Source organism: Puma concolor, chromosome C1 (assembly GCF_028749965.1).
Source record: "Puma concolor isolate L17-30 chromosome C1, mPumCon1.1.hap2, whole genome shotgun sequence".
NCBI lineage: Eukaryota > Metazoa > Chordata > Mammalia > Carnivora > Felidae > Puma > Puma concolor.
Window position 1 is genome coordinate 73,167,557 of NC_141674.1, and position 27,610 is coordinate 73,195,166.

The 27,610-nt window shown below is 37.4% G+C and overlaps 1 protein-coding gene across 12 annotated transcripts in view; it reads right to left on the bottom strand.

Moving 5' to 3' along the window:
- ODF2L (outer dense fiber of sperm tails 2 like) overlaps positions 1–27,610 on the bottom strand; it is a 72,492-nt gene that overhangs the window by 24,967 nt on the left and 19,915 nt on the right. For 5 of the 12 annotated variants that reach the window (XM_086717453.1, XM_086717450.1, XM_086717456.1 and 2 more), the window contains 9 exons: positions 22,990–23,099; positions 21,675–21,810; positions 16,742–16,852; positions 14,584–14,688; positions 11,898–12,056; positions 10,367–10,452; positions 10,122–10,284; positions 7,223–7,348; positions 2,588–4,979 (listed from right to left, as the gene is read on the bottom strand). In XM_086717453.1, coding sequence (XP_086573579.1) covers positions 4,851–4,979; positions 7,223–7,348; positions 10,122–10,284; positions 10,367–10,452; positions 11,898–12,056; positions 14,584–14,688; positions 16,742–16,852; positions 21,675–21,810; positions 22,990–23,099 — 1,125 coding nt within the window. In that variant the 3' untranslated portion in view covers positions 2,588–4,850. Of the gene's footprint in view, positions 1–2,587; positions 4,980–6,085; positions 6,105–7,222; positions 7,349–10,121; positions 10,285–10,366; positions 10,453–11,897; positions 12,057–14,583; positions 14,689–16,741; positions 16,853–21,674; positions 21,811–22,989; positions 23,100–27,610 lie in introns of those variants that run through there. The other 7 variants (XM_086717455.1, XM_086717458.1, XR_015254840.1 and 4 more) reach the window with 5 other exon arrangements.

A 27,610-nucleotide genomic window follows, 5' to 3' on the forward strand; every position in this document is an offset into this window, starting at 1 on the left:
TGTAATGTTAAATAAATCAAAAACAGTAAGTTATACCTAGCACTTAAGCAACTATCCAAATTCAGTAGTATCAGAAGAAGAGAAGACAACATATGGGATTTTTATTAATTTTTATAAAAAAAAAAAAAAATTCCTCTTCAAACTACCTGAAGCAACCTATTCCACCTCCCTGACTTACTCCCAACTCCCTCCCATTCACCACTGTAGCCTATGGGACACACATGTGATTATAAACAAGGTCTGCATCCTGAGTCTCTTCAGACTCCACCTGCACATGAAAGGAAACCTGCCGCCTCACCCAGGAAACTGCTTCCCCTGCAGACAGCAAGAGAGAATGCTATTCATTCTTCTGGACTCTGTAATTTCCATACCTTTCCATACCCCTCCTCCTACCTTGAAGTTCAGAAGTAATGGCAGTATCACCATCCCTCCACCTACCTATCCATCCAACAAATATGTACTTAGTGTACAAATATGTACTTAGATTTAACAACCTTTAAAATCCAGTGAGACAAATGCAAAATGACCAAACAAATAAAAAATTGCCAATTATGAAAGAAAAGAGTAGGAAGCTATATGAGAAAATGAAGGGGATCTAGTCAGGCCAAAGTAGGAGAAAGAGTATTTCAAAAGAAAACAAAGGAGTGAAGTTGGTCTTCGGGGAAACCAAGTGCAACTGGGTATAGAGGGTGAGGAGGAGAGTGCTGGAGAGGGTGAGGAAGTGGGTAGAGCCTTGAGGCCATGGACATGAGGGCCAGAACATGCAAGACCTTAAGGGTCAGGTTGAGGACTTTGGATTTTATTCTAAATGCAACCAAAACCACCAGGAGAGTCTTAAAACATCCACTCCTTATCACAGTGACCTACTCATCTGCCCACATTTAACCGGGATGCTTGCTCTTCAGCTCCACCCCAATCCCTTCCGCGTTCTAGATGGCTTCAACGTCTATGCCTTCTCAGTTACACAGCATCCTGTGCTCCGGTGACCTCCACTCCACCTCAAGCAAACCTCTCCCTTTTTCCTTGTCCCAAACTATTCCACCTATGAAAATCCAATTCCAGTATTTCATTCTCAGACCAGTCCTACTCTTCAACCTCCTACCAGTCCTACTCTTCCACTCCCTAGCATGCCTGTCCTCCAACCTTCAAAATTTATTTGATTAGCCAAAAATTGAAAGTAGTTCAATCTCATTGGAATAGTGAAAACTTATTACTGTTTCCTCCATCCCTACCAAGGCATGTAGGCTTCTCTACACCTTCCTCCATGCTCATACCAACATATGTGAACTCATTCACAAATAGAGATGCTTGATTATGGAAAGTGAATCATACCAAATACATAATTCTGTCACTCTTAAGGTTAAACATTTTATAAAAATAAAAGCTATGAACAAATCTCAAGCCAGCAGATACAGATCGAATTCATTCTTCAAGTTGCCTTACATTACTCTAGGTGCACACACCGCCGGTGGTTCCCCTCCAAAGGGAACTTTCGCTTGTTGTCTGGTGCAACTTGCTAACCCCTGAACACCTTGAAGTGGGCTCTTCTGTGGAGCAACGTGCTTCCAATGTTGGTAGTTGAGGAGAACTGATGCTCGTGACTGAAAACATCTGGGAGAAGAATGGTTTTTCACAGCCCTCCAGCAGAGGATAGCAGGTCTCAGGCCATAAGAACAGAAGCCATCCACCTTTCACCACCTGGTTTGCCACTGCCCAAGAAATGTGCATGGTGGCCTGCTGGCAGGTATTGAGGGAACCACCACCATGAGTAGGCGAGGAAGATTAAAACTCACTTATGGGGTTTGGAAAGAAAGATGGCCAGCAGGACAGAAACTTGAGATTCCTTCTGTAGTAGAACCAATGGAAGAAACAGATGAGAATTTTAATGAAAATATAATGGAATTACAGCACAAAAAACAAAAAAACAAAACCCAGTACTTTCAGGAACTAAAAAACATGATTTATTAATTAGAAATTCAATATCCAACAGAAAGAGAATGACTGCCCTTGAGAACCACATTAGTGGTCAGAAAAGTCAGGTGGAAATACCTCACAAGAAACCCTGTGACAGACCCCGAGGGAAAAGGCAAGTCGTGCGGAGATCAGATCCAGGAGACGAAACAAGGAGGAGGAAAGGAACATGTGGAGAGGTAATAATCACATAAATAACGGAAAACAACTTTTAGCATTCAAGAAAGTCTTGAGTCCCTGAATATCAAGGATAAAGAGGAAACCCTGCCAGGCTGTCAGCACTGTGGGACAAGGACCTTGTGGGATGGTGGAAAGCTGGAAGTAGAGGTGCTGCTTAGGGACACCAGGGCACTGACTCCAGGCCTCCCTAATGCTGGGTTTGGTTCACACACCAGTAGAGCCCAACGTCTATACTTAATGCATCACATGGAAACATTAAGCACAAAGACTGCTAATGTTCTTCTAGGGTCTGGCAAGCTTCCTGTTGTCTTTTGTCACTAGCATCTGAGGACCAGCCTCAGAGACTCCACAGTAGTCATTTCCTTTCACAGTCTATCTGAAACATTGCAAGTGCTTTTTTTTTTTTTTTTTTTTACTTATTTTTGAGAGAGCGAGAGAAAGAGCGTGCAAGAGCATTAGCGGGGAGGGACAGAGGGGGGAGAAAGAAGATCCCAAGCAGGCTCCGCACTGTCAGCACAGAGCCTGATGCAGGGCTCAAATTCACAAACTCTGAGATCATGACCTGAGCTGAAATCAAGAGTTGGACGTTTACTTGACTGAGCCACCCAGGCATCCCTGTAGGTACTAATTTTTAAATGTTATATGCCCAAACTACTTTGGTAAAAATTAGAAGTATAATAAAAAGAAAATATTCATAGATAAGGTAAATGCATGATTGTTAAAAGAAACCCTTACTTTTATTTATGACATGTATATGAAGGTAGTATGGTCATAGTTAAGAGCAGAGACTCTGGAATCCTACCACTTACTAGCTCTGTGATCTTGGGCAAGAAACCTTTTTGTGTTTTGGTTTCCTGAAAAATAAATGGAGTCAATAGCACCTACGTGTTAAATGAAAAGATTCAATGAGCTAGTACATGCTCGGCACAGGGAGCTTTGTCTGGCACATAGCAAACACTCGGTGAATAATAGCCATGCTGCTGCTGCCACCATTGCTTGCGACAGGAAAACCGCACCGTACGTAGAACCTTAACTTCAGAATCAGAAGAGTTGAGCTCAGCTGCCAACTTTAAAAGTTAAGAGTTTTATACCACAGCCACGGTACTTAATCCTTCTATGCTTACATTTTTTTCAATTGTAAAACAGGAATATGAATACCTTTTTCTTTCAACATCCATCTGTCTATCCACAAACATCACCTGAGCATTATACACCAGCTATTGTCTAGTGGCTGGAATAAAAATCTGAGTAAGAGCTCACAGTCTAGTGAGCTCGTAGTCTAGTGAACCATACTCAGGAACCTTAGTTTCCTTTCATGTGAGCATTTCTTAAAGCTCCCTTTGCTTTAGGAGGTGAAGAAAGGACCACAAAGGGTAAGTATGCGTTTTAGCAAAAGTACTATGATTTAAAAAAAAAAAAAAAAAGGCAACTTTAATGTTGTTAGCAATTGTTGGGCAAAAAATGTGGCCAGGTCCTGAAATTACTGTGTGGTGGTATTTTAAGAAAAATACTATCGAGCAGTCGGGTCATTGGCAAGTAACTCCTGTAGACCATATGGCAGTCTTAGGACTGAGGGAGACCGGAGAAAAGCAGAATCGCATTTCTGGTCAGAGAAGAGGATAAAACATCTCGGGGAGACTCCTCTGTCCAGAGGCTGGACCATGTAGTAGACAATTTGCCTCTCTGAATGATCTTTTGAGACATGAGTGTCCTTTGAATAAACAGCTCTCAAGCCATTGTCTGAGAGGAGCTACTATTACTGGATTCCTTGTTGACTACATCGGTCCCCTTTGAGAGCGTCCTGCCTTGGCATATAGAGTGGGGGATTAAAGTGGGAACAAGCTCTTGGTATCTCTTCTATGTCATCACAATAATAAAGACCTTATCCTAAAGCTTCCTGGCATTAAGAGTGCTTATTTTGATCATCCCAAGGGAGCTGTCTATAGGAAGGGGTGGGACAAGTTGTTCCCCTGTAATCTTTTAGTAAACTCAGGGGGCTTTAGAATGTTTACACTGATAACACCAGACAATCACTAATAAAAAATTAAACACAAAAGAGACTGAATTCACAGGAGAGTCCAAATGCCCATTCTTTATAAAGAAACAGTGCGGGACAACATGTTTTCATCTGTCACCATCAGTTGGCATTTAATAGCTATAATTTAAAATTCTATATTAAAAGCCTCACAGAAATTAGAATCGCATCATACTTGAAACAGTATTAAGTACATTGAGACATTTGGAATCTTTAGAAAGTATGTAATTATACCATTTTTAAAAATTAATATCCAGAATATTTTCCTTGATTTTATATATATATAGCGCCACAATGTAAAACAAACTATATGGGTTATTCAAAATCATGTATTTGGCTCATAATCAGCCTAGCTTTATTACAAATTCACTTAAATGGTGGCTATAAACAAGATTCTGGTTTCTTTTGTGTACGTGAAAAACATTCTAAAAACCAGTATCATTTAAATAAGTATTAAATTAAACTAGAGCTAAGTGGAAATTATCTGGCAAAAAGGAATACTGACATCTATATCTTAAAGTTGCAATTGGATAATAAATTATATTTTAAAAATGTACATAAAAACTCTACTACTCCCACCCGTAAATTAAAGTTTATTTATTACCCAATCATGTTTTAGACTTAAAGTAAAATCCTATCGCTTATAGAAAATAAATCCAACAATTTATCCAAACATTGTTACATAAGAAGTTTTAAGAAACTGTAAATAATTCTTAATACTCTCATTTTGATTCTCCGACTTTTCAAGACTATGTTGTATTTCTTTCAAACATACTTCCTGGTGTTGTGCTTTCTAAATAAAAGAAGAAACAAACATAATCAATTATGGCATTCATATCAAAGGATCAATTAATAATGACATTCATATCAAAGGAGAGTCACAATGTAAAATTTATATATACACTAATTAAATACACAATTTTAATTTTGAAGAGAGAATTCTAACATCTGATATGTTCATTATTTACTTATCTTAGAGCTCACTTTTCTTTAAAATTCAGCATGACTAAAGTACATACATGGTTGATCTTTACTGTGATACTATTTTATTGAAACTATCATAATTAATTTTCACTACCTTTAACATGACCTATTTTAATACTAGTTTTTGCCATTTTCTCTGCCTAAAAATTTCTATTTTATACCATAAGACTTCTGCTGCCTTAAAAATTCCAGTTTTTATAATATGAACATTTTTAGAAATCTTTAAAAATAAAAAGAATTCTAAATATTATAGGTGTTCTTTATTTGAGGAAAAAATTCAAAGCCCAATATATTTTTAAAAATATTCAGCTGCACACAAATTCCCAAATCGATCTGTTCACTGAAAATACTTCAGATAGATAAGTTGCAGATACCATCTAGCTTCCAACTAAAATGTACATACCTTCAAAAGAGAAAGAAATCTTTGCATTCCTTCCTATCAGGTATTCAATGATACCTGATACCTTCTGAAACTGAGTAATGCCCTTTGGGAGAGGGAAGTGGCATGGGATGAAACAATGTGTGAGGATGGGCTACACAAAATCATAGAATGAATATAGTGAATCTTTGCGGAACATCAGTTTTACTCAACAGTTTGGAGGGAAAAAATTAATATGAACACACTTATATTGTAGGGTAGAATGTGAAATGTTTGCGGATTATAGGATAATGTATTAGACTCCAGAGACATTCAGGCTTCAGGAAGGATGGCCTGGGTTAAGGGGGTGGGGCCATGCCTGGGTCTGCATATCCACCCTGCCCCAGGTGAAGCACTTGGGCAGGAAATCTGAAGAAGCCTGCTACCCTGGGCGGGGTGCTGTGGAAGACACCAGGATATAATCAACTATGGGACAGGCTCTCAGGGTGCTTCCAATTCAACTGGAGCTAAGATATGTATATAAAATAAATACTGACCTGCCCACGGAACTGTCCCCTGAAAGGACAAAATACATAGACTCATTTTTCAGTAATGTCCAAACCAATGTTTAGAATTCTAGATTTTTACTCCTGTAAAAATTATCAGATTTAACAGAACCTCAGATCTTAAACTTCTTTCTTTTGGAAGCTTTAACGAAGTACTGGGGAATTATAGAGAAACCCAACTTATATTACTATTTTTTTTAGAACTTTAATCACACATATTTTATAGTATCAAAAATTCTGATGGTGGGAAAAACATTAAAAAATCAATCTATAAATAAAAGAGATTTAGAATAAAGGGAAGGCCCATGCTACATTAAAACTGAGAAACGTTTGTTCTGATTAAATTGCCATGGCACTTTTGATGGTGATAAAATGAAACTAAAATTGCATGCCAAAAATCATTTAACTTTTGAATCTTTCACGTTTTCAACTTTTAGACACTTGGGAATACAAAAATAGTTTTCGTGGTGTCTCCGGCTCCCAGAAAAGATAAAGTATCATCATTTTCTATGTAACCAAGTAGATAGTTTTCAAGTAATTTAGTCACGACTAGTGCTAGCTCTCATAGTGCCTTATGCCAACTGACTACTTTCATGAATATTTAGGAAAAGACATTAGAAGATTAATTAAACACGGCCAATTTGGTATTCTTATTTCATGGCTGAGTGGCTCAAAGCACCCGTCTCATATGCAGATATAACAATACTGAATATTTACTTAACACAAACTCATCACCTTCTAAAATATAATATTCATTACTCAAGACAGATATCAAAATCTAACTCATAATAGTTTAAATTGTGTATCTTAAAAAAATGAAAAATTCATACCAGAAATTCCTAAGTAGATTATATCTGTAACTTTCATTAAACAGTCATCATGCAAAACTAATATGCAGGAAAGGGCCTGATGAGACTTGGGGAAATGTAATAGAAGCTACCAAGGATGCAGTATAATAATTCTTTGGCATAATCATGACATCTTAAATTTTTATGATTTATATAATTTATTTTTAATATTACCAGTAAAGCAATCCCCTCACTTCATACTTTAACTAAACTATACAGTAAGAATGTTAAATGCTAATTTACTTTTTATGAAAATATATTAAGCCCTACAAATACTTACACTGTTCATTTTGCAAACAAGTTGACTTTGTTCTTCATTTTTCTTTCTAAGCTCAGTTTCCAGATCTAATATTTTAATCTGTAAAGCCCTCTCTCTAGATGACATTTTCTCTATTTCTTCAGAAACCTATAATTTTCATTAAGAGAGTAAAATAACTAAATATGCTTTCTTTAAAGTATGACTTAAACACTTGACATAGTTATACTATACCTCTTTTTTCTGAACAGATATTAACTGTATATTAGCTTAATTAGAAAATGTCTAAAGATGTTCTATCTTGAAAAAATACATATAGCATAAGTATGCTTATTTCTCTTTGCAGTTAAAAATATCTGCAAAATTAGCTTGAGATGGAAGAAGTATACACATTTGCACTCCTCTGTGACTTGGGTAGGTGTTTTTCCCACTACTGTATTTTTTTAACCTACTGAGGCCAACTTGCCAGTTGCCATCCTACTGTATGGATATTCACCGTGGGGTCTAGAGTGCTGACAGAGCATAGAAGGTTCTCATCCAGTGCTACTCACAGATTGGATGGATGAGATTGGGACAGAGCAGGAGATGTATACACGTCACTCACACACAAGAAACTGTTTTTTCATTCATTCACTTACAAAGTGGTCTGAATTTGAGTTTTCTATTTCTACGATGGCTTATTTTAGCAGAAAGCCTAGCTGAGCTATGTTCATCCAATGATTCAGATATGTGGGAGCCTTTCTGCAAGAATTCTGGGTTGGAGCCAGAAGAGTAAGAGTGGAGGCAGGGCTAATTCAGGAGTAAGGAGCTAGTGGGAAGGACTGTCCTCTAACTATATTCCTACTGTAAATTTAGTTCTAAGTTATTGTAATTTACAAAAATTTCTTTTGCACAAATTCCAAAGGCGACTGTGAGTGAGGGATGCTTGCAGGATGTAAAGCTGTAGGAGAAAGAGCCCTTGACAATGTCCTCAGTGTGGACAATGGTGACAGGGCAGTGCTGGCACCCTCACCTGGCAGGAACTAGAGACAGCCCCATGTTCCAGTGCAGCAGGAGAGAAAGGAGAACGTAGACACATCTCTGGGGAACTCTCAACACTTCTGAGAAGGAATCTGAGAACACCTACCATTTCTGAAGTCTACCTAGGCTGAACCCAGGATAAAGGCATTTATTTTCCTTTCAAAGGTTGATGGGGCTGAGAAATCTGGATTACATTCCTACCGTTGGCAATACATTTTGCTACCTAGTTTTTATTCAATGTTGTGCCTTTCAAAGTCAATTTAAATTGGTTTCCCACAATTAAAAAAAATCTAGATAGATAGATAGATGACACTTGCAATGTATGAGCCACACTTCAAGCACATCAGATTTTATCTAACTTATGTGGAATTGCCATTCACAAGTTCGTGAAAGACATGGGTGGAAAAGAGTTTAGAGGGAAAGATTCAGAATTTGGTAGTGGACATGTTAAGGTTGAGATGTTAAGTAGAGATGTCAAGTAAGTAGCAGAAAATCTGAGTCTAGATTTCAGGGGAGAGAGAAACCTGGGGAAGAGATACACATTTGAGAGTCATCATGGTAAAGAGGATCTCTTTTTAGCACCATTTAATCTGATGAGGAAACACATCATCCCCATTTACTAATTAGGAAACTAAAAGTTTAGAGAAGTGACTCACTCTGGGTCAGGGTGTAATGTCACCCTGAATTCAAACCCAGTCAGAGCCAGAATTCAAACCTAGTGCCTGTTGGAATCCAAAGACCACTTTATGCCCTTTCAAGATTACATTTTCAAATCATTTGATAAATGTATTTTTTCCTTAAGACCCTCCTGAATCATTTCCCAACACCCCCAGTTAAACTAACGACATCCTCTGGTGTACCTTGCACCCTCCCACTGTTGTAGCACCTACATGCTGGATGACGTTTGTCTGCTTGCCTATTATCTCCCTATTGGACTATGAGTGTCCTGAGAGCTGGGGCCAGGTCTGTTGGAGATGGTAAAAAAGACATGACTTCTAGGTAACCCATGAGCTGGACCTGGGCAATTGGAGGTTCCCCACCTTCTCCCCTATCCTTGAGGTATGTGTTTTGCTTTCCTTCCCTGGTCCCAGTAGCTGCTCCAGGTAAATAGCCTTGAGAATGAAATGTGACGTTGAGATTTTCTGGTCTGGGTACATGACTGAACCTAGTTAAAGGGCTTCCTTATAAACTTAAGAGTCTGTCAGGTGGCTGTGGAAATCTACTCATCTTGTGGCTGTCCAAGACAACTCTCATGTTCCCTTGCTTATTAAACCTGCCATTTTCCAACCAGGAATGGTGCATCTCTTTCTACGGTCTCTCTCTGCCCTCCACATGTGGGTTTCTGATTACACCAGGGAAACTGCCGATGAGCTTGGGAACGAACAAGGTCTTATTCATCTTTGCATCTCGAATACTAGCAGAGTGCCCAACACACAGTAAGATATTTATTAAATGCGAACCAAATGGATTTAACTGGAATTCAATTTTTCTTTAATTCTTGTATGTATTTATGCAATAATATTAGGCAAAAAGAAAAGGGAATGGAGCTTTACACCTCACCAGATCCTAACCAAAATGTTCGATAATTTGCACAACTGCTTTTTATTCAAAAAAACAAAACAAAAACAAACAGGAGGGGGGGAATTCTTTCCATGTTTTCCATCTCTGCCCTCTACCCTGCCACATCATCATTCACCTAGTGAAGTAATTCTGTACCAGTAATACAGCTGTTTAGCTCCAAAAGGGAAAAGTTGGTAAAAAACAAAAATGTAATTGCTCTCTTCACCCTGTCATCAGGATAAAAACAATAACTGTCGGTTTGGTAAGATGAGATATTGTCTGTTTAAAAAGACGACTCTTCGGTAAACTAATTAAAAAGTTTCTAAATAAAGGCCATCTGTACCTTTTGTCTTCCTTCTTCTAAAGCAGCTTCCAGCTGTCTGGCCAATGCTGTATGTTCTGCAGATTTCTCTTCAAACTTAAGATTGCTGTGCTTAAGACATTCTTCTTGGTTTGCCAGTTTCTTTTCAAGCTCTTTATTTTCTGCATCCATCTGTTCTAATTTTCTTTTTGCAGAAAACATATATTTTAAAATTATAGTGTATAGAGAAAAATGTAACACCAATTTTAAGTCAATTTAATACTTACTGTTTAAGGTTTTCACACTTCAACTGAATAAGATAATTTTCCTCTTCCAAAGAAAGCTTTTTTAGAAGATTATGATTTCCATCAACCTAAAAGAAGGGGGGAAAAAGTTTTCTTGGTTATTTTCTTTATAAGCAACTTCCAAAGAAATCTATGTACTTTAGTGTTAGAATAATCATTAAAGAAACAAGAAGGCCTAAATATTATTATTACTCCTACACAGAGAGACTCAAAGAAATAATTACATTTTTAAAACAGAAGTTCTTAAATTCCTGATTAAGTTTTTTTTTTCAAAAAAACTATGCTGTCTCATAGGAAATCATCTACTAGAAGGTTTTTTCTGAAAGATGGCAATTAAAACATTCTGAACAATGCTTTGTTGAAAAAGGATGTTTATTTTATTAAGTAAATTTGAAGACTAAAACTCATTAATCTCCTATTGTTGCATATTTAGAGTTACTCTTACAGTTTCCTGCTTCATCTCAAGATAGTGAATGATAATTGAACATCTATGAAGTTAACTATGAGTGAAAACTGTATTTGTGAGAAGCAAAATAAAATGAACAAACAAATCAACCAAAGACAACTTGTTCATGCCAAGACCAAATACTCTTCCCATTGCTTCAAAAGCTATACTTATTTTAAGAAGCCTTGAAAATAATTTTTTTCTCATAATTTAATTTATAATTTGGGTTATCTACGTAGATTTGGCATTCTCCTACAAAAATCTCTTCTCGGGAATTTAAATTTAGCAAAGATTTATTTGCATGTTTTTTTTAAAAGCAGGATGCATTTCAAAATTAAAATCCCGGTTACATTTGGAAGATAGACAGGGAGTTGTTTTTGCAAATAAACAAAAAGACTTGCTACCTCCTTGCATATACTTCTTTGAAAAAGTAATTAATTAAAAAAATATTTGTAAGAGCTTACTCTGTGCTAGGTATTGAATCAGAAGATGGTATGTGGATTCTCTCTCTCCCTCTCTCTCTTCCCCTGCCCTGCTCATGAGCATACTGTCTCTCAAAATAAATTAATTAATTAAAAAAAAAAAAAAAGGAGATGGCTATGTGGTGACTAACAGGGCATCGATGATCCCTGTTCTGATGGAAGTAAAAAAAATAATAATAATTGAGAATAATCCAAATGAATTTGATGCACAATTCTAATGAAAATAAATTCTAATTTTTGTATGGTAAGTTATGATAATTTGGCTTATCATGATATCAAAAAGATATATGTAAACATAGTATTGCTCCTCTCATGCTATTACTGTGTTCTCAAATGTCTAAATACAGATTTATACATATAAAATGAGCTATTTTAGCTACCAATTTTCCACGATAAAATACTATAAGAATAGGTTGCAAAATATTACAGCATCTGCAATAAACTGATAAATTGACTTAAATGGGAGTTAAAAAAAAACAAAAAAGCAAAACAAATCAACCCCTGACATGAGTGCCCTCAACTGGTGAAATCACTCCAGAGTATTCCTTTAACGTATCTAGAAGACAGCAAAATGACAGCTGGACACCTGGCCCTGAAGCTCCCTAACGGTGTGCACCTTGTCCGCACATCTCTCCCTGTAGTGCTGCACACTCTCCTGACACTCGTGAAGCCTCCGTTCCGCCGCCGTCACCGAATCGCGGACGTGCTCTAACTCCTTCAGATGAGACTCCGTCTGGCCTCTCATCTGAGTTGGAGCATTAGGGAAATAAGTGCAAGGTCACACATTCAGCATTAATGTCTTCACTACCTTACATACTACATATGCTCGTAATACAATGAGTATTTTAGGTATAATGGTTTTAAGCAAAATGATTCAACCAAATAAATACGAATAAACATGAACTTGGACTCTGCCAACTAAGAACATATAACTCAAAAGCGGGCTGCAATTTAGTTTGCAAAAAGTCTGTTGAGTAACTAATATAACACTGTATGTTAATTATACTGGGATTAAAATTTAAAAAGTAGTTGAAAATAAGTTTGTTGAGTAAATGCATATAATATTAGCCTGCAGGGAGAATGTTTAACGTACTGAGGAAAGCAAACTTCCTGAATCCTGTAATTTATACTCAGGCATAGTTATTACTAGTAAAGCTAGTGTGGTAGTTTTCTACTACCCAGCCATCAGTCTAAAGTAATCGTCACTCTCTGTCATTTAGTCTTGTAACTCAGATCTTTTAGTCAGAACAGCCTTGCTACACTCATCTTCGTTCAGGTTGGTGGGGTTTACTATATATTATTTCTAGTTAGCTAATGTCATCAGTACTCAGTAGACTGTAACTTCATCCTTAGTGTTACTGTGAGCAAGTCTCCCTAATTTTATCTACATTCATCCCTTTGGCTAGTGCGGTACCTCACTGTGGCATTTTTGTGGAAATGTGACAAGAAGCAAACCTAAGAAATGCTTACATGGCTAATTAAGAAAAAATAACAAGACATATGGCATTTAGGATGTTTATAGGAAGGAAAAAACAAGAGCCAGACTCTGTCCCTGAGACAGGGAACACCTAGAGCTACCGTGCATCACCTGGCACTCTTGATCACAAAAGGTCAAGCAAGAACAAAGTGTACCTCTGGGTCCCCAAACATCTAAGAGCCCAGGAGAAAACCATGAGAGTCAACAGTGGAAAAGGAAAAATCTCATCTTAAAAAATGACTTTTCTAGGGGCACCTGGGTGGCTCAGTCAGTTAGTGTCTGACTCTTGATTTCGGCTCAGGTCATGATCTCACATTTCATGGGTTCAAGCCCCATGTCAGGCTCTGTGCCAACAGTGCACATCCTGCTTGGGATTCTCGCTGTCTCTCTCTCTCTGCCCCTCCCCTCCTTGTGTTCCCTCTCTCTCTCAAAAGTAAATAAACTTAAAAAAAAAAAATGAATGGAAATTTCTTAAAAAAAAAAAAAAAAAAAAAAAGACTTCTGGTTTAATACCAGTTAGAAGACATTGTGACCTCGTGGTACCTGAAAATTACAGGCTTCTGCCCCATCAGCCTTTTGAACAGGTTTTTTTTTTTTTTAAATTTTTTTTTTTTCAACGTTTATTTATTTTTGGGAGAGAGACAGAGCATGAACGGGGGAGGGGCAGAGAGAGAGGGAGACACAGAATCGGAAACAGGCTCCAGGCTCTGAGCCATCAGCCCAGAGCCCGACGCGGGGCTCGAACTCACGGACCGCGAAATCGTGACCTGGCTGAAGTCGGACGCTTAACCGACTGCGCCACCCAGGCGCCCCTTGAACAGGTTTTTTTAATAGGCTTTTTATTTACAGTGCTGCTTAGCAAAAGAGACCTTTGCAGTGGTATGTCTCATGAGAAAAAGAGACCAGAACACATGAAATGCTAGACATGCTGCTAAAAATAGGTGAAAAGTAATTCTAAGAAAGTAGTCAGTTGCATGTTAGGTGGGATATCTTTATCTCTGTTTAACCAGCAGAATGCCCACTCTGGCTGACCTCTTCTTCACACTCATGCCTCACTCAGACATCTCGATCCCAAATGTGGGGGCAACCCAGAGATAGTCACCTTATTATACTCAGTTGGAAGTGACTGGTAACATCCCATGATCTCTCCAGCTAGGAGTCAGTGTCCTAGGACTTCCACTGCTTCCTTACCAAAACAACATGACAAGACCCAAAGAGGGATGAGGTTTCATTTAAAAAGTTAAAAATATTCGCAAAAACATCCTAACTTGCCAACACTGGCCTTCCCCTCATTCTGTTGCAATGGGGTGACAACGGGAAATGATGCTGTTTTTTTAATATTATTTTTCCTCCAAATATTCTCTGCATTTACCAGAGAATATTTACTTTGCTTTTTAGACACAAAAGATTTAGTACCAGAAACAAAAAGGTGGGATTAAAAACGAGAGATATTCAAGTTTGCATATTTATGGTTGAGGAAGCTCAGGGATTAAGTGATAACCATTTTTTTTTTGAGCTATGTTAAGTCTGCTCTTATATCAGAAAAATTAAACATTTATGCTGTTTTCAAAATATTAAGGAAAAAGTAAAAAAATAAAAAAAAACTCATACAAACATTTCAAGCCTGGAAGAAACATTATCTCTTTAGAAAACAAACTCCTACAGAGACTTAAGACAGATAATTCCTAGGTCTAAACTACAGAAAACAACCACAATGAAAGAATAGGTATAGTACTCATAAAGTACAAAACGTATAAATAAAATATTATTTTATTGCTTAAAACATCAAACTCACCTTCTCTAACTTTTTATTTTTGTTTTTTGTTATTAGGTTATTTTCATGTAGCAAATTTTCACATCTGCTTTTCACGATTTCAGCTGCTTCTTGCAACTTTTGTATCTGAAAATAGAGTAACATATTTTATTATTAAGACCACAATGTAAGGGCACCTGGGTGGCTCAGTCTGACTCTTTGTTTTCGGATCAGGTCATGATCTCAAGGTTCGTGAGTTTGAGCCCTGCATCAGGCTTTATGTTCATTGCATGGAGCCTACTTTGGATCTTCTGTCTCCCTCTTTCTGGCCCTCCCCTGATCATGATCTGTCTCTCAAAAATAAATAAATGTTAAAAAAAAAAAAAGGCTATAATGTAAAATAAAAAGCAAATCACTATTTCCCTATCAATACCCTCAGTATCTTTATCTTATGTTATTCCTGCTTTAATATAAGAATAGATCAGTGCTCTATTCCAAACTACAATCCTTTTATGACTTATCTGTCTTTTCCCATCAATACTTCTAGTCTCTCCCCTTAAGACTGAATATTAGAGAGATCTATACTTGCAGGTCAATGAACTTTAAGGAGAACTAAAAAAAACAATAAAAAAAAATCTGAAGACTAAGGAGTAATTGAAATATGCTGACATGTATGTCCACATGCATATTTATTTGGGAAGAGTCAGATTTATTACAACAAAATAAAATGCGTTTTTGTTTTTTTTTTTTTAAAAAGAACATTTGATCCAAACTATACCAATTATTTACCAATTCCATACCAATTATTTTACACTCCAAAATTTAAAAATGCTCAAAAAAAAAAAAAAAAAAAAAAAAAAAGAAAATCTAAGCACTTCATACAAAGCCCAGAGCCTAGAACATGCACAGTATTCTTGCTGAGGGATTAAAGCCAAACACAGAGCTGGAGGATACAGATGTCATTCTCCATAATGTGTCCCGCAGTCCACTATGGCCTCCATCTTACCTCTGGTCTGGTAAGCTCCACATGACTGCAATATATATTCTTTAAGTTTATTTTTATTTATTTTGAGAGAGAGAGAGTGCAGGGGAGGGGTAGACAGAGAGGGAGAGGGAGAGAATCCTAAGGAGGCTCCATGCTATCACCGTGCAGCTCAATGCAGGACTTGAACTCATGAACTCTGAGATCATGATTTGAGCTGAAACCAAGAGTCAGAAACTCAACCAACTGAATCACCCAGGAGCCCCATGACTACAATATTCTAACTGGATGTCTCAACTTCATTTTCCCATCTAAACCATCCAGATGTACTTCCTTCCTACCTATCTACACAATGCCCTGCTTAAGCTTTTACCTTTAGTTCATTATTCTTTAATTAAAATGCTCTCTCATCCAGTAAAATCAAGCTCTGTATTGACTAGTCTGTTACCATTGTTCAAGGACCTGCATAAGTCCCATCTTCTCATACATATTTTCTTGAATACTACATTTCCAAAACATAAGGTTTTCTATAAATTGCCACTGAACACATGCTGTATTCCATATATATTTTTATATGTTCTTTTCCAGGTCTTTCATGTGACTAAATCAGAATTTTACTTTTTTTATTGGGAAAGAGGGAGTGTTGAGCTTTAATGACCCTAGAAGGGAGTCATTATTCTACATCAATACCATGACATATATAAGATGACAAATAAATATAACTAAGTTTAACAAGATTGTACCTAAGGTTTACATTACACCTACATAATTAATTTTAGATTGACTTTTAATTCTTCTTAATGTTTATTTATTTTTGAGAGAGACAGAGCACGAGCATGGGAGGGGCAGAGAGAGAGAGGGAGACACAGAATCCAAAGCAGGCTCCAGGCTTTGAGCTGTCAGCACAGAGCCCGACACAGGGCTCGAACTCACAAACTATGAGATCATGACCTGAGCCAAAGCCGGGTGCTTAACTGACTGACTGAGCAACCCAGGTGCCCCTAGATCTACTTTTAGGAATACCCAGTATATACATAGTCAATGTATGAATCAGGAATCAGCAGAATCATCTACTTATAAAAATATATGAGGCGTTAAGAAATAGATGGGACATATATTCTATCACAAGATAATAGCTCCACCTTAATTTAGATCATTAAAAATGCAGTGTTTTAAACTGTCTACAAAATTTAACATTAAAATGAATGCAATAGTCACCTGAGTTTTATATACTTCAATAAGGGCTTTCTGTTGTTTTTCTACTTCTTGCAATTCTAAGAGTTCATTTTCAACAGAAACAACCTCATCCTTCAAAGCAGCAAGGGTAGTCTAGCAAAGAATATATAAATAGATTTTATAAATCATTAGAATTCACTTATACTCTGGTGCTACAGGGTTATAAAAACATAACTCATTTATCAACAAAGTTAATAACATAATTATCTTTATTGCATAAAATTACCATTTAAATTTAAGAAGTTTAAAAAGTTAGTAATAATGAATAACTATAATAAGACTTATGTAAGACATATATTTTTAAAACTTTTAAAATTTCCTGACAAAGAAAGACTTGGAAAATAGAAAGACCATGTTCTTTGATGGGAAGACTCAATACTAGTGACATATCAGTTTTTTCAAAACAATAACACTTTAAGTGCAATTTCAACCAAAAATACAACAGTTGGGAGGAGGGGGAATATAACAAAGTTAATTTTAAAATTCATATGGAAAAATAAATGGGAAAGACTAATACAATTCTGAAAGAAATACTAAGGTAGAGAATCTCAGTACTTATTAGATATTAGGTTGTATAAAGAACTAAAATTTTTAAGTTTACTGTGTGTGTATGTGTATGTAAATATACATATACATATATATAATATATATATATTTAATTTTAGAATTTAAAAGTCAATGGAAAAGACAAAGAAAAATACACCAAAATTATATTTAGTATATGATAAAGGTTGAATTTTTAAGTCAATGAGAAAAATGTGGATCACTAAATAATGGTAATAAGACAACTATTTAATTATTAGAAAGAAAATAGATTAACTAACTCCACCCAATATTATTTTTTGTATTTATTTTTACAAAATATATTTATATACTTACTTAAAATAAAGCTTTAAAATTTTTCACAGAAGATACAGCTAAAATTTTGATTTTAGGATAGCAAAACCCCTACTAAGCATAGAATCAAAAAAAGATATCAAGCATTCTAAGGGTTTGGGATTTTACCTTCCAAGTTTACAAGTTAGCCTGGAACAGTTTCATGGATGCTAGCAAAGGATGTGAGACTCCTGGGTCAGAGACACAAAACTTCATTGCAGCAATAGCAGTAGCCAGATGCCAGATTTGCGGTAGCTTCCTAAGCCCCAGCTCCCACAGGGCAACACTGTGAGGGCCAGATGACACTCACACCTTTCAGGGGAGGCACTACCGAGGCGCAACGCTGAGTTTAGGGAACCCAGATCTCTTATAACAGGCAGTAAGTATGTCTGCCCTTTGGTAAGGAAAACATTGCTATCTCCAAGGATGTCCATTATACAAACATCCTTGAAAAGATAGTCTGGATCTCAAGCAGTCAGTCCTTTCTACTTGTAAGATATGCAGAAATGTGACAGACTCAACAGAAGCCATAAAAGAAAAAAAATATGTATACATACATATGTGTAAATGCATCTCCCTGAACTTCATTGCCCCCTCGAAAAATTTAAGAGGCAAACAAAATGTAAAAGAGAATAACAAATTATGACAAAAGATTAATACCTGAGTTCTTACATGTTAATTAGAAAAAAGACCTAAAGGATAATGAGTAGGTAATTCATAAAGGCAGAAATGTAAATGACCAATAAATACATGAAAAAACATATTTACTGGTCATTAAAACATACTCTGGGCACTGGATATTCTTCTATTAATGAAGAAAAGAAACAAAAAATCCCTTCCTTCATGGGGCTCACATACCCCATGTATGGAAAGACAAAAACAAGGGATAGATGAATGCAAAACAAGAACATGAAGTAAAACACACCCTACATGAACTGTGGATGGGCCAAGGAGGTCTCCAGAAGGGACTTTTGAGCAAACACTGAAAGTGTGGGTCTTTGAGGGGAGGGAATTCCCATAGAGCAAGGCAACAGTGGGAGAAGCCCTGGCCAGTCTGGGAAAAACTGTAAGGTCAATGTGGCAGGAAGGGAGAAACCAAAGGGGATAGTGGAAAGATGAGGCCCGAGAAGTAATGGATAGCCAGGTGGAATAATGCTTTGTAGGTATTTATTAACCAGGTATCACTGGAGGGTTTGGGTGGAGCAGTGGCATGGTGCGACTTACATTTTTATGGGAACGACTCTACTGCTGCACTGTAATCTGAGTGCAGGTAGGGTGGAAATAAAGAGGCGTTGGGAAGTCACTGTAACTGTGAGATATGCTGGTGGCTTAAACCACGACAGTAGCAGTGGTGCTGGGGAGAGATGGTCAAATCCTAGATCTATCTGTAGTAGATCTGCTGACAGACCGGAAGCAGATGGGAGAGAAAGGAGTCAGGATGACACCAGGTAAAAGAAGGGTGATTGCTGTTACCTGAGATGAGGACAACTGTAGGATGAGCTATTTGGGGGAATACAGAAGCTCTATTTTTGTTGTTGTTGTTGTTGATTTTCCAGAGGGGTGGGGGGGATGAGCAGAGAGAGAGGGAAACAGAGGATCTGAAGCAGGTCCTGCACTGAAAGCAGACAGCCCGATGCAGGGCTCAAACTCACGAACTGTGAGATCATGACCTGAGTGGAAGTCTGACACGTAAGGGCTGAGCCACCCAGGTGCCCCTACAGGAAGTCTATTTTAAACATGCTAACTTTGAGACACCTATTAAATACCCAAGTGGAAATTTCAAGTAGGCAGTAGAATACCTGTCAGGAATTCGGGGGCAAGGTCTAGGCTAGAGATATAAATTTGAGAGCCCCCAGGATATACCTTAAAGCCCCAGCACTAGATGAGATCATCTATCAAATTTGGAGAGATCTCTTCTAAAATTGTCTAGTACTGGAAAAAATATAGGGACCCAATTATGATGGGTAATTTGGAAATATATAACACCAACACTAAAAATGAGCCTTCCTTTTGACCATATAATTACAATTCTATCCTAAATGTATCCTAAGAAAACAGATATGCAAAAAGACTCAAGGAAACTGTCCACATTTTTATTTATAGCAGCAAAACACTGGAAGTAGTTCAAAATCCCCAAAACTATATGCTAAAATAGTAACTTTAGTTTCAGTTATGAGATCACAAGAGATTTTTAAATGTTTCCCTTTATGCGTTTCTGTTTTTCCAACTCTTTATAATGAACAAATAGAACTTATAACCATCCAAATAAACTCTTGCAATTTCAAGAGAAGAGGTCACTGGGTCTTGAAAGCAATATCAGCTCAATTTTTTTTTCATTTGAAACATCAAAATCTAAAATTATTCTGGTCACTAAAAGTAACAAAATACAACATCTAGGCAATTTTGCATTGCAAATAACATATGCCAAACACATCTAAACTTCTTTCCTTAAACAAAACCCAGAGAATAATCAATTAAAAATACATGTTTGCAAATTATTCATAGGATGTAAGATGTAAATTTTAACCCAATGATTTTTATACCAGGTAAATTTAAAATTAATTCCATTTACCACGTGATTAAAAATTAGATTCATAATGGATGAAATATTGATTATGCTAATCTTTTCTCTCTGAAGGCTATCAAGGAAATTAAGGAAATAAACATAATAAATAAAATTGTTTCCTCTTCCAAGAAAAAACATTTTAAACATTCATTCAATAAATATTGAGACCTCAGTGTATGTCACACCTTCCCTGGGCATTCTGGGCACACAAAGATGGGAGTTGATAAAGAGAGATTCATCCTAATTGAAAAGACTGTGGGGGAAGTAGCATTTGAGCTGAACTAAGGCAGTTCTGAGATATCACCAGGAAAAATAACTGCAAACTGGAAATACAGTAAAACTATAGGAATAGATAGAGGAAAACATGAATAAAATGCAGAAAATAATGAGTATTCATATTTGGCTAGAGCCCAGGATAACCAGAAGACTATATTCCCCAGTCTCCCTTGCACCTAGTTGGGGCCACGTACCTGAATAAGTAGAAGGTAGAGTGGTACGGAACTTACAGGAATTCTCCCTGAGAGGAAGTGAAACAGGAGATGAAAAGAAAGGGGGGGAAATAATTCATCTTTTTCCCCTTGCATCCTTCTGCTCGAAACTTGGCTATAATGACTGGCGCTTCAGCAGTCATTTTGGATCATGAGAGTCATAACCTAGGAATGGCAATGGGGGAGAGCTAAAAAGAGGCTAGGTTCTCTGATGCCATATCAGCTTTGAGCTGCCAACTCTGGCCTTCTTTTACATAAAGAGATTCTTTTCTGTGTTCTATTTACTATCCTCCAAAAATTGTATTAAAAAACTGAAAAGGATGCCGTCATCTTTAATCAAGTCTCATCTGGTTACATGTATCTCTAATTGAGAACTCAAACATTTTTTTCTCAGAAAGTATAAAAAAACTTCTCCATTTTTCTCTGGTACACATACAAACCAATCACCCCTTGGATTTGATTAAGTTGGAAAATTCTTTCTGGTTATGAAGCAGCCAAGAACATACTTTCTGGTTTCAAACAAACCAGGCCTGAGGTTACATCCTATCGTAACCATGACACCTAGAAAAAAATCTTACACATTAAAGTTAATGTAATTTTGGATGATTCAACAGATAAAATTGGAGAACAAATAGTTTTTTAAAAAGTTGAAACAGTTGTTCAACCTCACAAGTCTTATTTAATATTGCTGAAAACAACTTTAACACGTATCTGTGTATACAACTATAAACACAAATCTATACACAAGTACATGTCTACATGTGTATGTACAGATATATAGAATATATATATATCTATGATATATATCTATGATATGAATATATAGTTTTATAAGTTGCATATTATAATGATACTCTAATACCCTGACAAACATAAAGGACAAAATGACACAACAGCACTATCCTAAGCATGCTGTTATTTCCAGCTACTTCTACTATGTTGTCATTAGACAATATATACACATACACACAGGAACACATATTACCTTTAATTTTGTATTCTCAAGATTCAGAGTTTCATTTTCATATTCAACTGAGTGAAGTTTTCTAAGAATTTCTTCACATGAATTTTTACCAACGTCTTCTACTTTCTTCAGGTCTTCCAAAAGATTAGTAATTTGCCTTTGTGAGATAAATGATATATTTCATAAAAGTCACAGAAACTTTCATTTAAATAATGCTTTTTAAGTGTGCTTATAAAATTATTTTGGTAGGGTGCACTGTTTCAAAAGTTAATACAAGCCATGGACCAAGGTAAACAGGAAGCAGTTATCTATCAGGTTACTACCTGAGTAACACTGATTAGCAATTATTACCCACCAATGAAGCCAATGAGAAATTACACAACATTCTCTTCACTATTCAATAAAATGTCTAAACTGTCATCCAAAGGTAGTCTGTCTGTCTCTCATTCACACACATGCACATACATATACACAATCTCAGGGACAAAGTTAAATAAAAGGCTCAAGTGAGGCAATACTTCACCTTTAGAAGCAAATGATACACGCTAGTTTACAATGATAAAACTGAAGAGAACATACAGAAGATAAAACATTTAAAAACAGATATTCAGGGTTCATTATTGTTAATCAGTAATAAATTTGAATAAAAGATATGCATTTTGAATCACTGATTTTTCTTTGTTACATAATCCAGGCACTTAAAGGAACAATAACTTTTAGGACTTTGAAACCATTTATGTTTTTATTGTAAACTCCGTTATATATTTTTATACATTCTTGCTCAGTAGAGAAATATTACTTCCATTTGAAGACAAAGCAGTGTTAACATTTACTGCAAATAATAGATGACACATACTCAAATACTAAATATTAACCTACAAAGTTCAAAATGTGAACACCAATGCACTTTTTTTTAATGTTTATTTTATTTATTTTTGAGAGACAGAGAGAGAGCGTGCACAAGCAGAAAAGGGGCAGAGAGAGAAGGAGACAGAGAATCCTAAGCAGGCTCTGCACTATCAGTACAGAGCCAGATGTGGAGCTCAAACTCCCAAACCATGAGATCATGACCTGAGCCAAAATCAAGTGTCAGACGCTTAACCGACTGAGCCACCCATTCCCCCTAGCCAATGCACTTTTTAATGGGTAATCATTTTATTGCATTTTTGTAATAGAATAAGAAAAGTTTACAGAATTATAAATAGCAAGAATATCAAATCATACGGACAACCTTTACCACATGTAACCCAGAAGAACCAAAATGCAAACCACTTAAAAGAGGAAAGAACTAAAAACACTTATTAAACACTAAAGAGTTTCTAAATTTTTTTCTTACTTTTTCATTGTTTCAATCTGAACTTCCAATTCAGTTTTTTCTATTACAATTTTCTCATAATGACTTTTCCAGGTATTGGAAGCTGAAATTGTTTCGGACAGCTTGGCTTCCTAAAAAATACATCAAGTACTCATCTTGTAATTAAATAACACTTTGGTTTTGTGCAGAGCCCTAAACACAAATACAACATAAACAAGGAAATGCTCATCTTATAAAGGATGGAACTCTTGATACAGAAAATTTTAGAGTACAACTCCGAACATAGGAAGCTTTTAAAGTAAACGTTGATAGTATCTTTAATTAGTATTGCTTTATATGCGCACAGCGGTAGTTCTAACACATTTTAAGGATGTTAATATAACTATTTTCAAACAATGTTTCATAATTAATGAGGTTAATTTCCTTCCTATTTCCTGAATTTTCATTTTGCATTCTATGTATAGAAGATGTTAACAACCACATAAGCATCAGAGGAGAAAGAAGTCCTCAATGGTAAATACAGAAACTCTTTGCAATTCCACAATTCCACAGCATTTAGTAATCCTTATTATGGATAAATAAATGCCTTATTTCTCATTGCTATGATGATGTCAAGCTGTTTTGTAGAGGTCACTCCCATTGGCCTTCAGATACTGTTACTGTTAGCAAAGAGATGAAAATTATAGTGATGGCTTTATCCATTTTGAATGTGAGCTCCCAGACGTAGATTTTTGTGTTTCATTCATTGCTAGGGCCTTGAATAGTGCCTGCCATAAAGAAGACTCTCAATAATAGCTGTCAAATGAATCTACCCTTTACAAACCCACCTAGTGAGCTACAGTCTTTGTGCCCCCTGCCCACATTAGAACAACAAACTCACTAGGAAGACAACAGCGCCAATAATTATTAATCAGAAGATCCAGAAGAAGCAAGGATAGCCACTGATATTTATTGGGGGCTTTTTTCCTTACTTCCATCATTCAACTACTTTTTTGGTTTACACTTTTTTTATAGTAATATTGTTGATACACTGAATAAAGCCTAGTATTCTGCTTTCATATTTTATGTAAAAAGAATTTTAGGTTGCACTATGAAGTTTAAGTTGGACTGTGTGTGTGTGTGTGTGTGTGTGTGTGTGAAGTGTAAGTTGGATAATATTCTATAACATAAAGATTCTTAGAAATTGTAGAGGAGAGGGAAGATGGCGGCGTAGGAGGACGGTGGGCTCACCGCGCGTCCTGCTGATCACTTAGATTCCACCTACACCTGCCTAAATAACCCAGAAAACCGCCAGAGGATTAGCAGAACGGAGTCGTCGGAGCCAAGCGCAGACGAGAGAGGCCCACGGAAGAGGGTAGGAAGGGCGGCGAGGCGGTGCGCGCTCCACGGACTGGCGGGAGGGAGCTGGGGCGGAGGGGCGGCTCGCCGGCCAAGCAGAGCCCCCGAGTCTGGCTTGCAAAAAGCGGAGGGGCCTGACGGACTGTGTTCCGACAGCAAGCGGGACTTAGCCGCTGGGAGGTCATAAGTTAACAGCTCTGCTCAGAAAGCGGGAAGGCTGGAGGACAAAGGGAAGGAGAGCTGCTGAGCCCCAGGACGACAGAGCTCAGTTTGGTGGGGAACAAAGGCGCTCGCCAGCGCCATCTCCCCCGCCCATCCCCCAGCCAAAATCCCAAAGAGAACCAGTTCCTGCCAGGGAACTTGCTCGCTCCGCGCAAACACCCAACTCTGCGCTTCTGCGGAGCCAAACCTCCGGCAGGGGATCTGACTCCCTCCTGCTGCCACAGGGCCCCTCCTGAAGTGGATCACCGAAGGAGAAGCAAGCTAAGCCTGCCCCTCCTGCCCCTGTGCACCTTGCCTACCCACCCCAGCTAAGACGCCAGATCCCCAGCATCACAAGCCTGGCAGTGTGCAAGTAGCCCAGACAGGCCACCCCACCCCACAGTGAATCCCGCCCCTAGGAGAGGGGAAGAGAAGGCACACACCAGTCTGACTGTGGCCCCAGCGGTGGGCTGGGGGCAGACATCAGGTCTGACTGCGGCTCCGCCCACCAACTCCAGTTATACACCACAAAACAGGGGAAGTGCCCTGCAGGTCCTCACCACGCCAGGGACTATCCAAAATGACCAAGCGGAAGAATTCCCCTCAGAAGAATCTCCAGGAAATAACAACAGCTAATGAGCTGATCAAAAAGGATTTAAATAATATAACAGAAAGTGAATTTAGAATAATAGTCATAAAATTAATCGCTGGGCTTGAAAACAGTATAGCTGACAGCAGAGAATCTCTTGCTACAGAGATCAAGGGACTAAGGAACAGTCACGAGGAGCTGAAAAACGCTTTAAACGAAATGCATAACAAAATGGAAACCACCACGGCTCGGATTGAAGAGGCAGAGGAGAGAATAGGTGAACTAGAAGATAAAGTTATGGAAAAAGAGGAAGCTGAGAAAAAGAGAGATAAAAAAAATCCAGGAGTATGAGCGGAAAATTAGAGAACTAAGTGATACACTAAAAAGAAATAATATACGCATCATTGGTATCCCAGAGGAGGAAGAGAGAGGGAAAGGTGCTGAAGGGGTACTTGAAGAAATAATAGCTGAGAACTTCCCTGAACTGGGGAAGGAAAAAGGCATTGAAATCCAAGAGGCACAGAGAACTCCCTTCAGACGTAACTTGAATCGATCTTCTGCACGACATATCATAGTGAAACTGGCAAAATACAAGGATAAAGAGAAAATTCTGAAAGCAGCAAGGGGTAAACGTGCCCTCACATATAAAGGGAGACCTATAAGACTCGTGACTGATCTCTCTTTTGAAACTTGGCAGGCCAGAAAGAATTGGCACGAGATTTTCAGTGTGCTAGACAAAAAAATATGCAGCCGAGAATCCTTTATCCAGCAAGTCTGTCATTTAGAATAGAAGGAGAGATAAAGGTCTTCCCAAACAAACAAAAACTGAAGGAATTTGTCACCACTAAACCGGCCCTACAAGAGATCCTAAGGGGGACCCTGTGAGACAAAGTACCAGAGATATCACTACAAGCATAAAACATACAGACATCACAATGACTCTAAACCCATATCTTTCTATAATAACACTGAATGTAAATGGATTAAATGCGCCAACCAAAAGACATAGGGTATCAGAATGGATAAAAAAACAAGACCCATCTATTTGCTGTCTACAAGAGACTCATTTTAGACCTGAGGACACCTTTAGATTGAGAGTGAGGGGATGGAGAACTATTTATCATGCTACTGGAAGCCAAAAGAAAGCTGGAGTAGCCATCCTTATATCAGACAAACTAGACTTTAAATTAAAGGCTGTAACAAGAGATGAAGAAGGACATTATATAATAGTGACAGGGTCTATCCATCAGGAAGAGCTAACAATTATAAATGTCTATGCGCCGAATACCGGAGCGCCCAAATATATAAAACAATTACTCATAAACATAAGCAACCTTATTGAGAAGAATGTGGTAACTGCAGGGGACTTTAACACCCCACTTACAGAAATGGATAGATCATCTACACACACGGTCAATAAAGAAACAAGGGCCCTGAATGAGACATTGGATCAGATGGACTTGACAGATATATTTAGAACTCTGCATCCCAAAGCAACAGAATATACTTTCTTCTCGAGTGCACATGGAACATTCTCCAAGATAGATCATATACTGGGTCACAAAACAGCCCTTCATAAGTTTACAAGAATTGAAATCATACCATGCATACTTTCAGACCACAATGCTATGAAGCTTGAAATCAACCACAGAAAAAAGTCTGGAAAACCTCCAAAAGCATGGAGGTTAAAGAACACCCTACTAACGAATGAGTGGGTCAACCAGGCAATTAAAGAAGAAATTAAAAAATATATGGAAACAAACGAAAATGAAAATACAACAATCCAAATGCTTTGGGACGCAGCGAAGGCAGTCCTGAGAGGAAAATACATTGCAATCCAGGCCTATCTCAAGAAACAAGAAAAATCCCAAATACAAAATCTAACAGCACACCTAAAGGAAACAGAAGCAGAACAGCAAAGGCAGCCTAAACCCAGCAGAAGAAGAGAAATAATAAAGATCAGAGCAGAAATAAACAATATAGAATCTAAAAAAACTGTAGAGCAGATCAACGAAACCAAGAGTTGGTTTTTTGAAAAAATAAACAAAATTGACAAACCTCTAGCCAGGCTTCTCAAAAAGAAAAGGGAGATGACCCAAATAGATAAAATCATGAATGAAAATGGAATTATTACAACCAATCCCTCAGAGATACAAACAATTATCAGGGAATACTATGAAAAATTATATGCCAACAAATTGGACAACCTGGAAGAAATGGACAAATTCCTGAACACCCACATTCTTCCAAAACTCAATCAGGAGGAAATAGAAAGCTTGAACAGACCCATAACCAGTGAAGAAATTGAATCGGTTATCAAAAATCTCCCAACAAATAAGAGTCCAGGACCAGATGGCTTCCCAGGGGAGTTCTACCAGACGTTTAAAGCAGAGATAATACCTATCCTTCTCAAGCTATTCCAAGAAATAGAAAGGGAAGGAAAACTTCCAGACTCATTCTATGAGGCCAGTATTACTTTGATTCCTAAACCAGACAGAGACCCAGTAAAAAAAG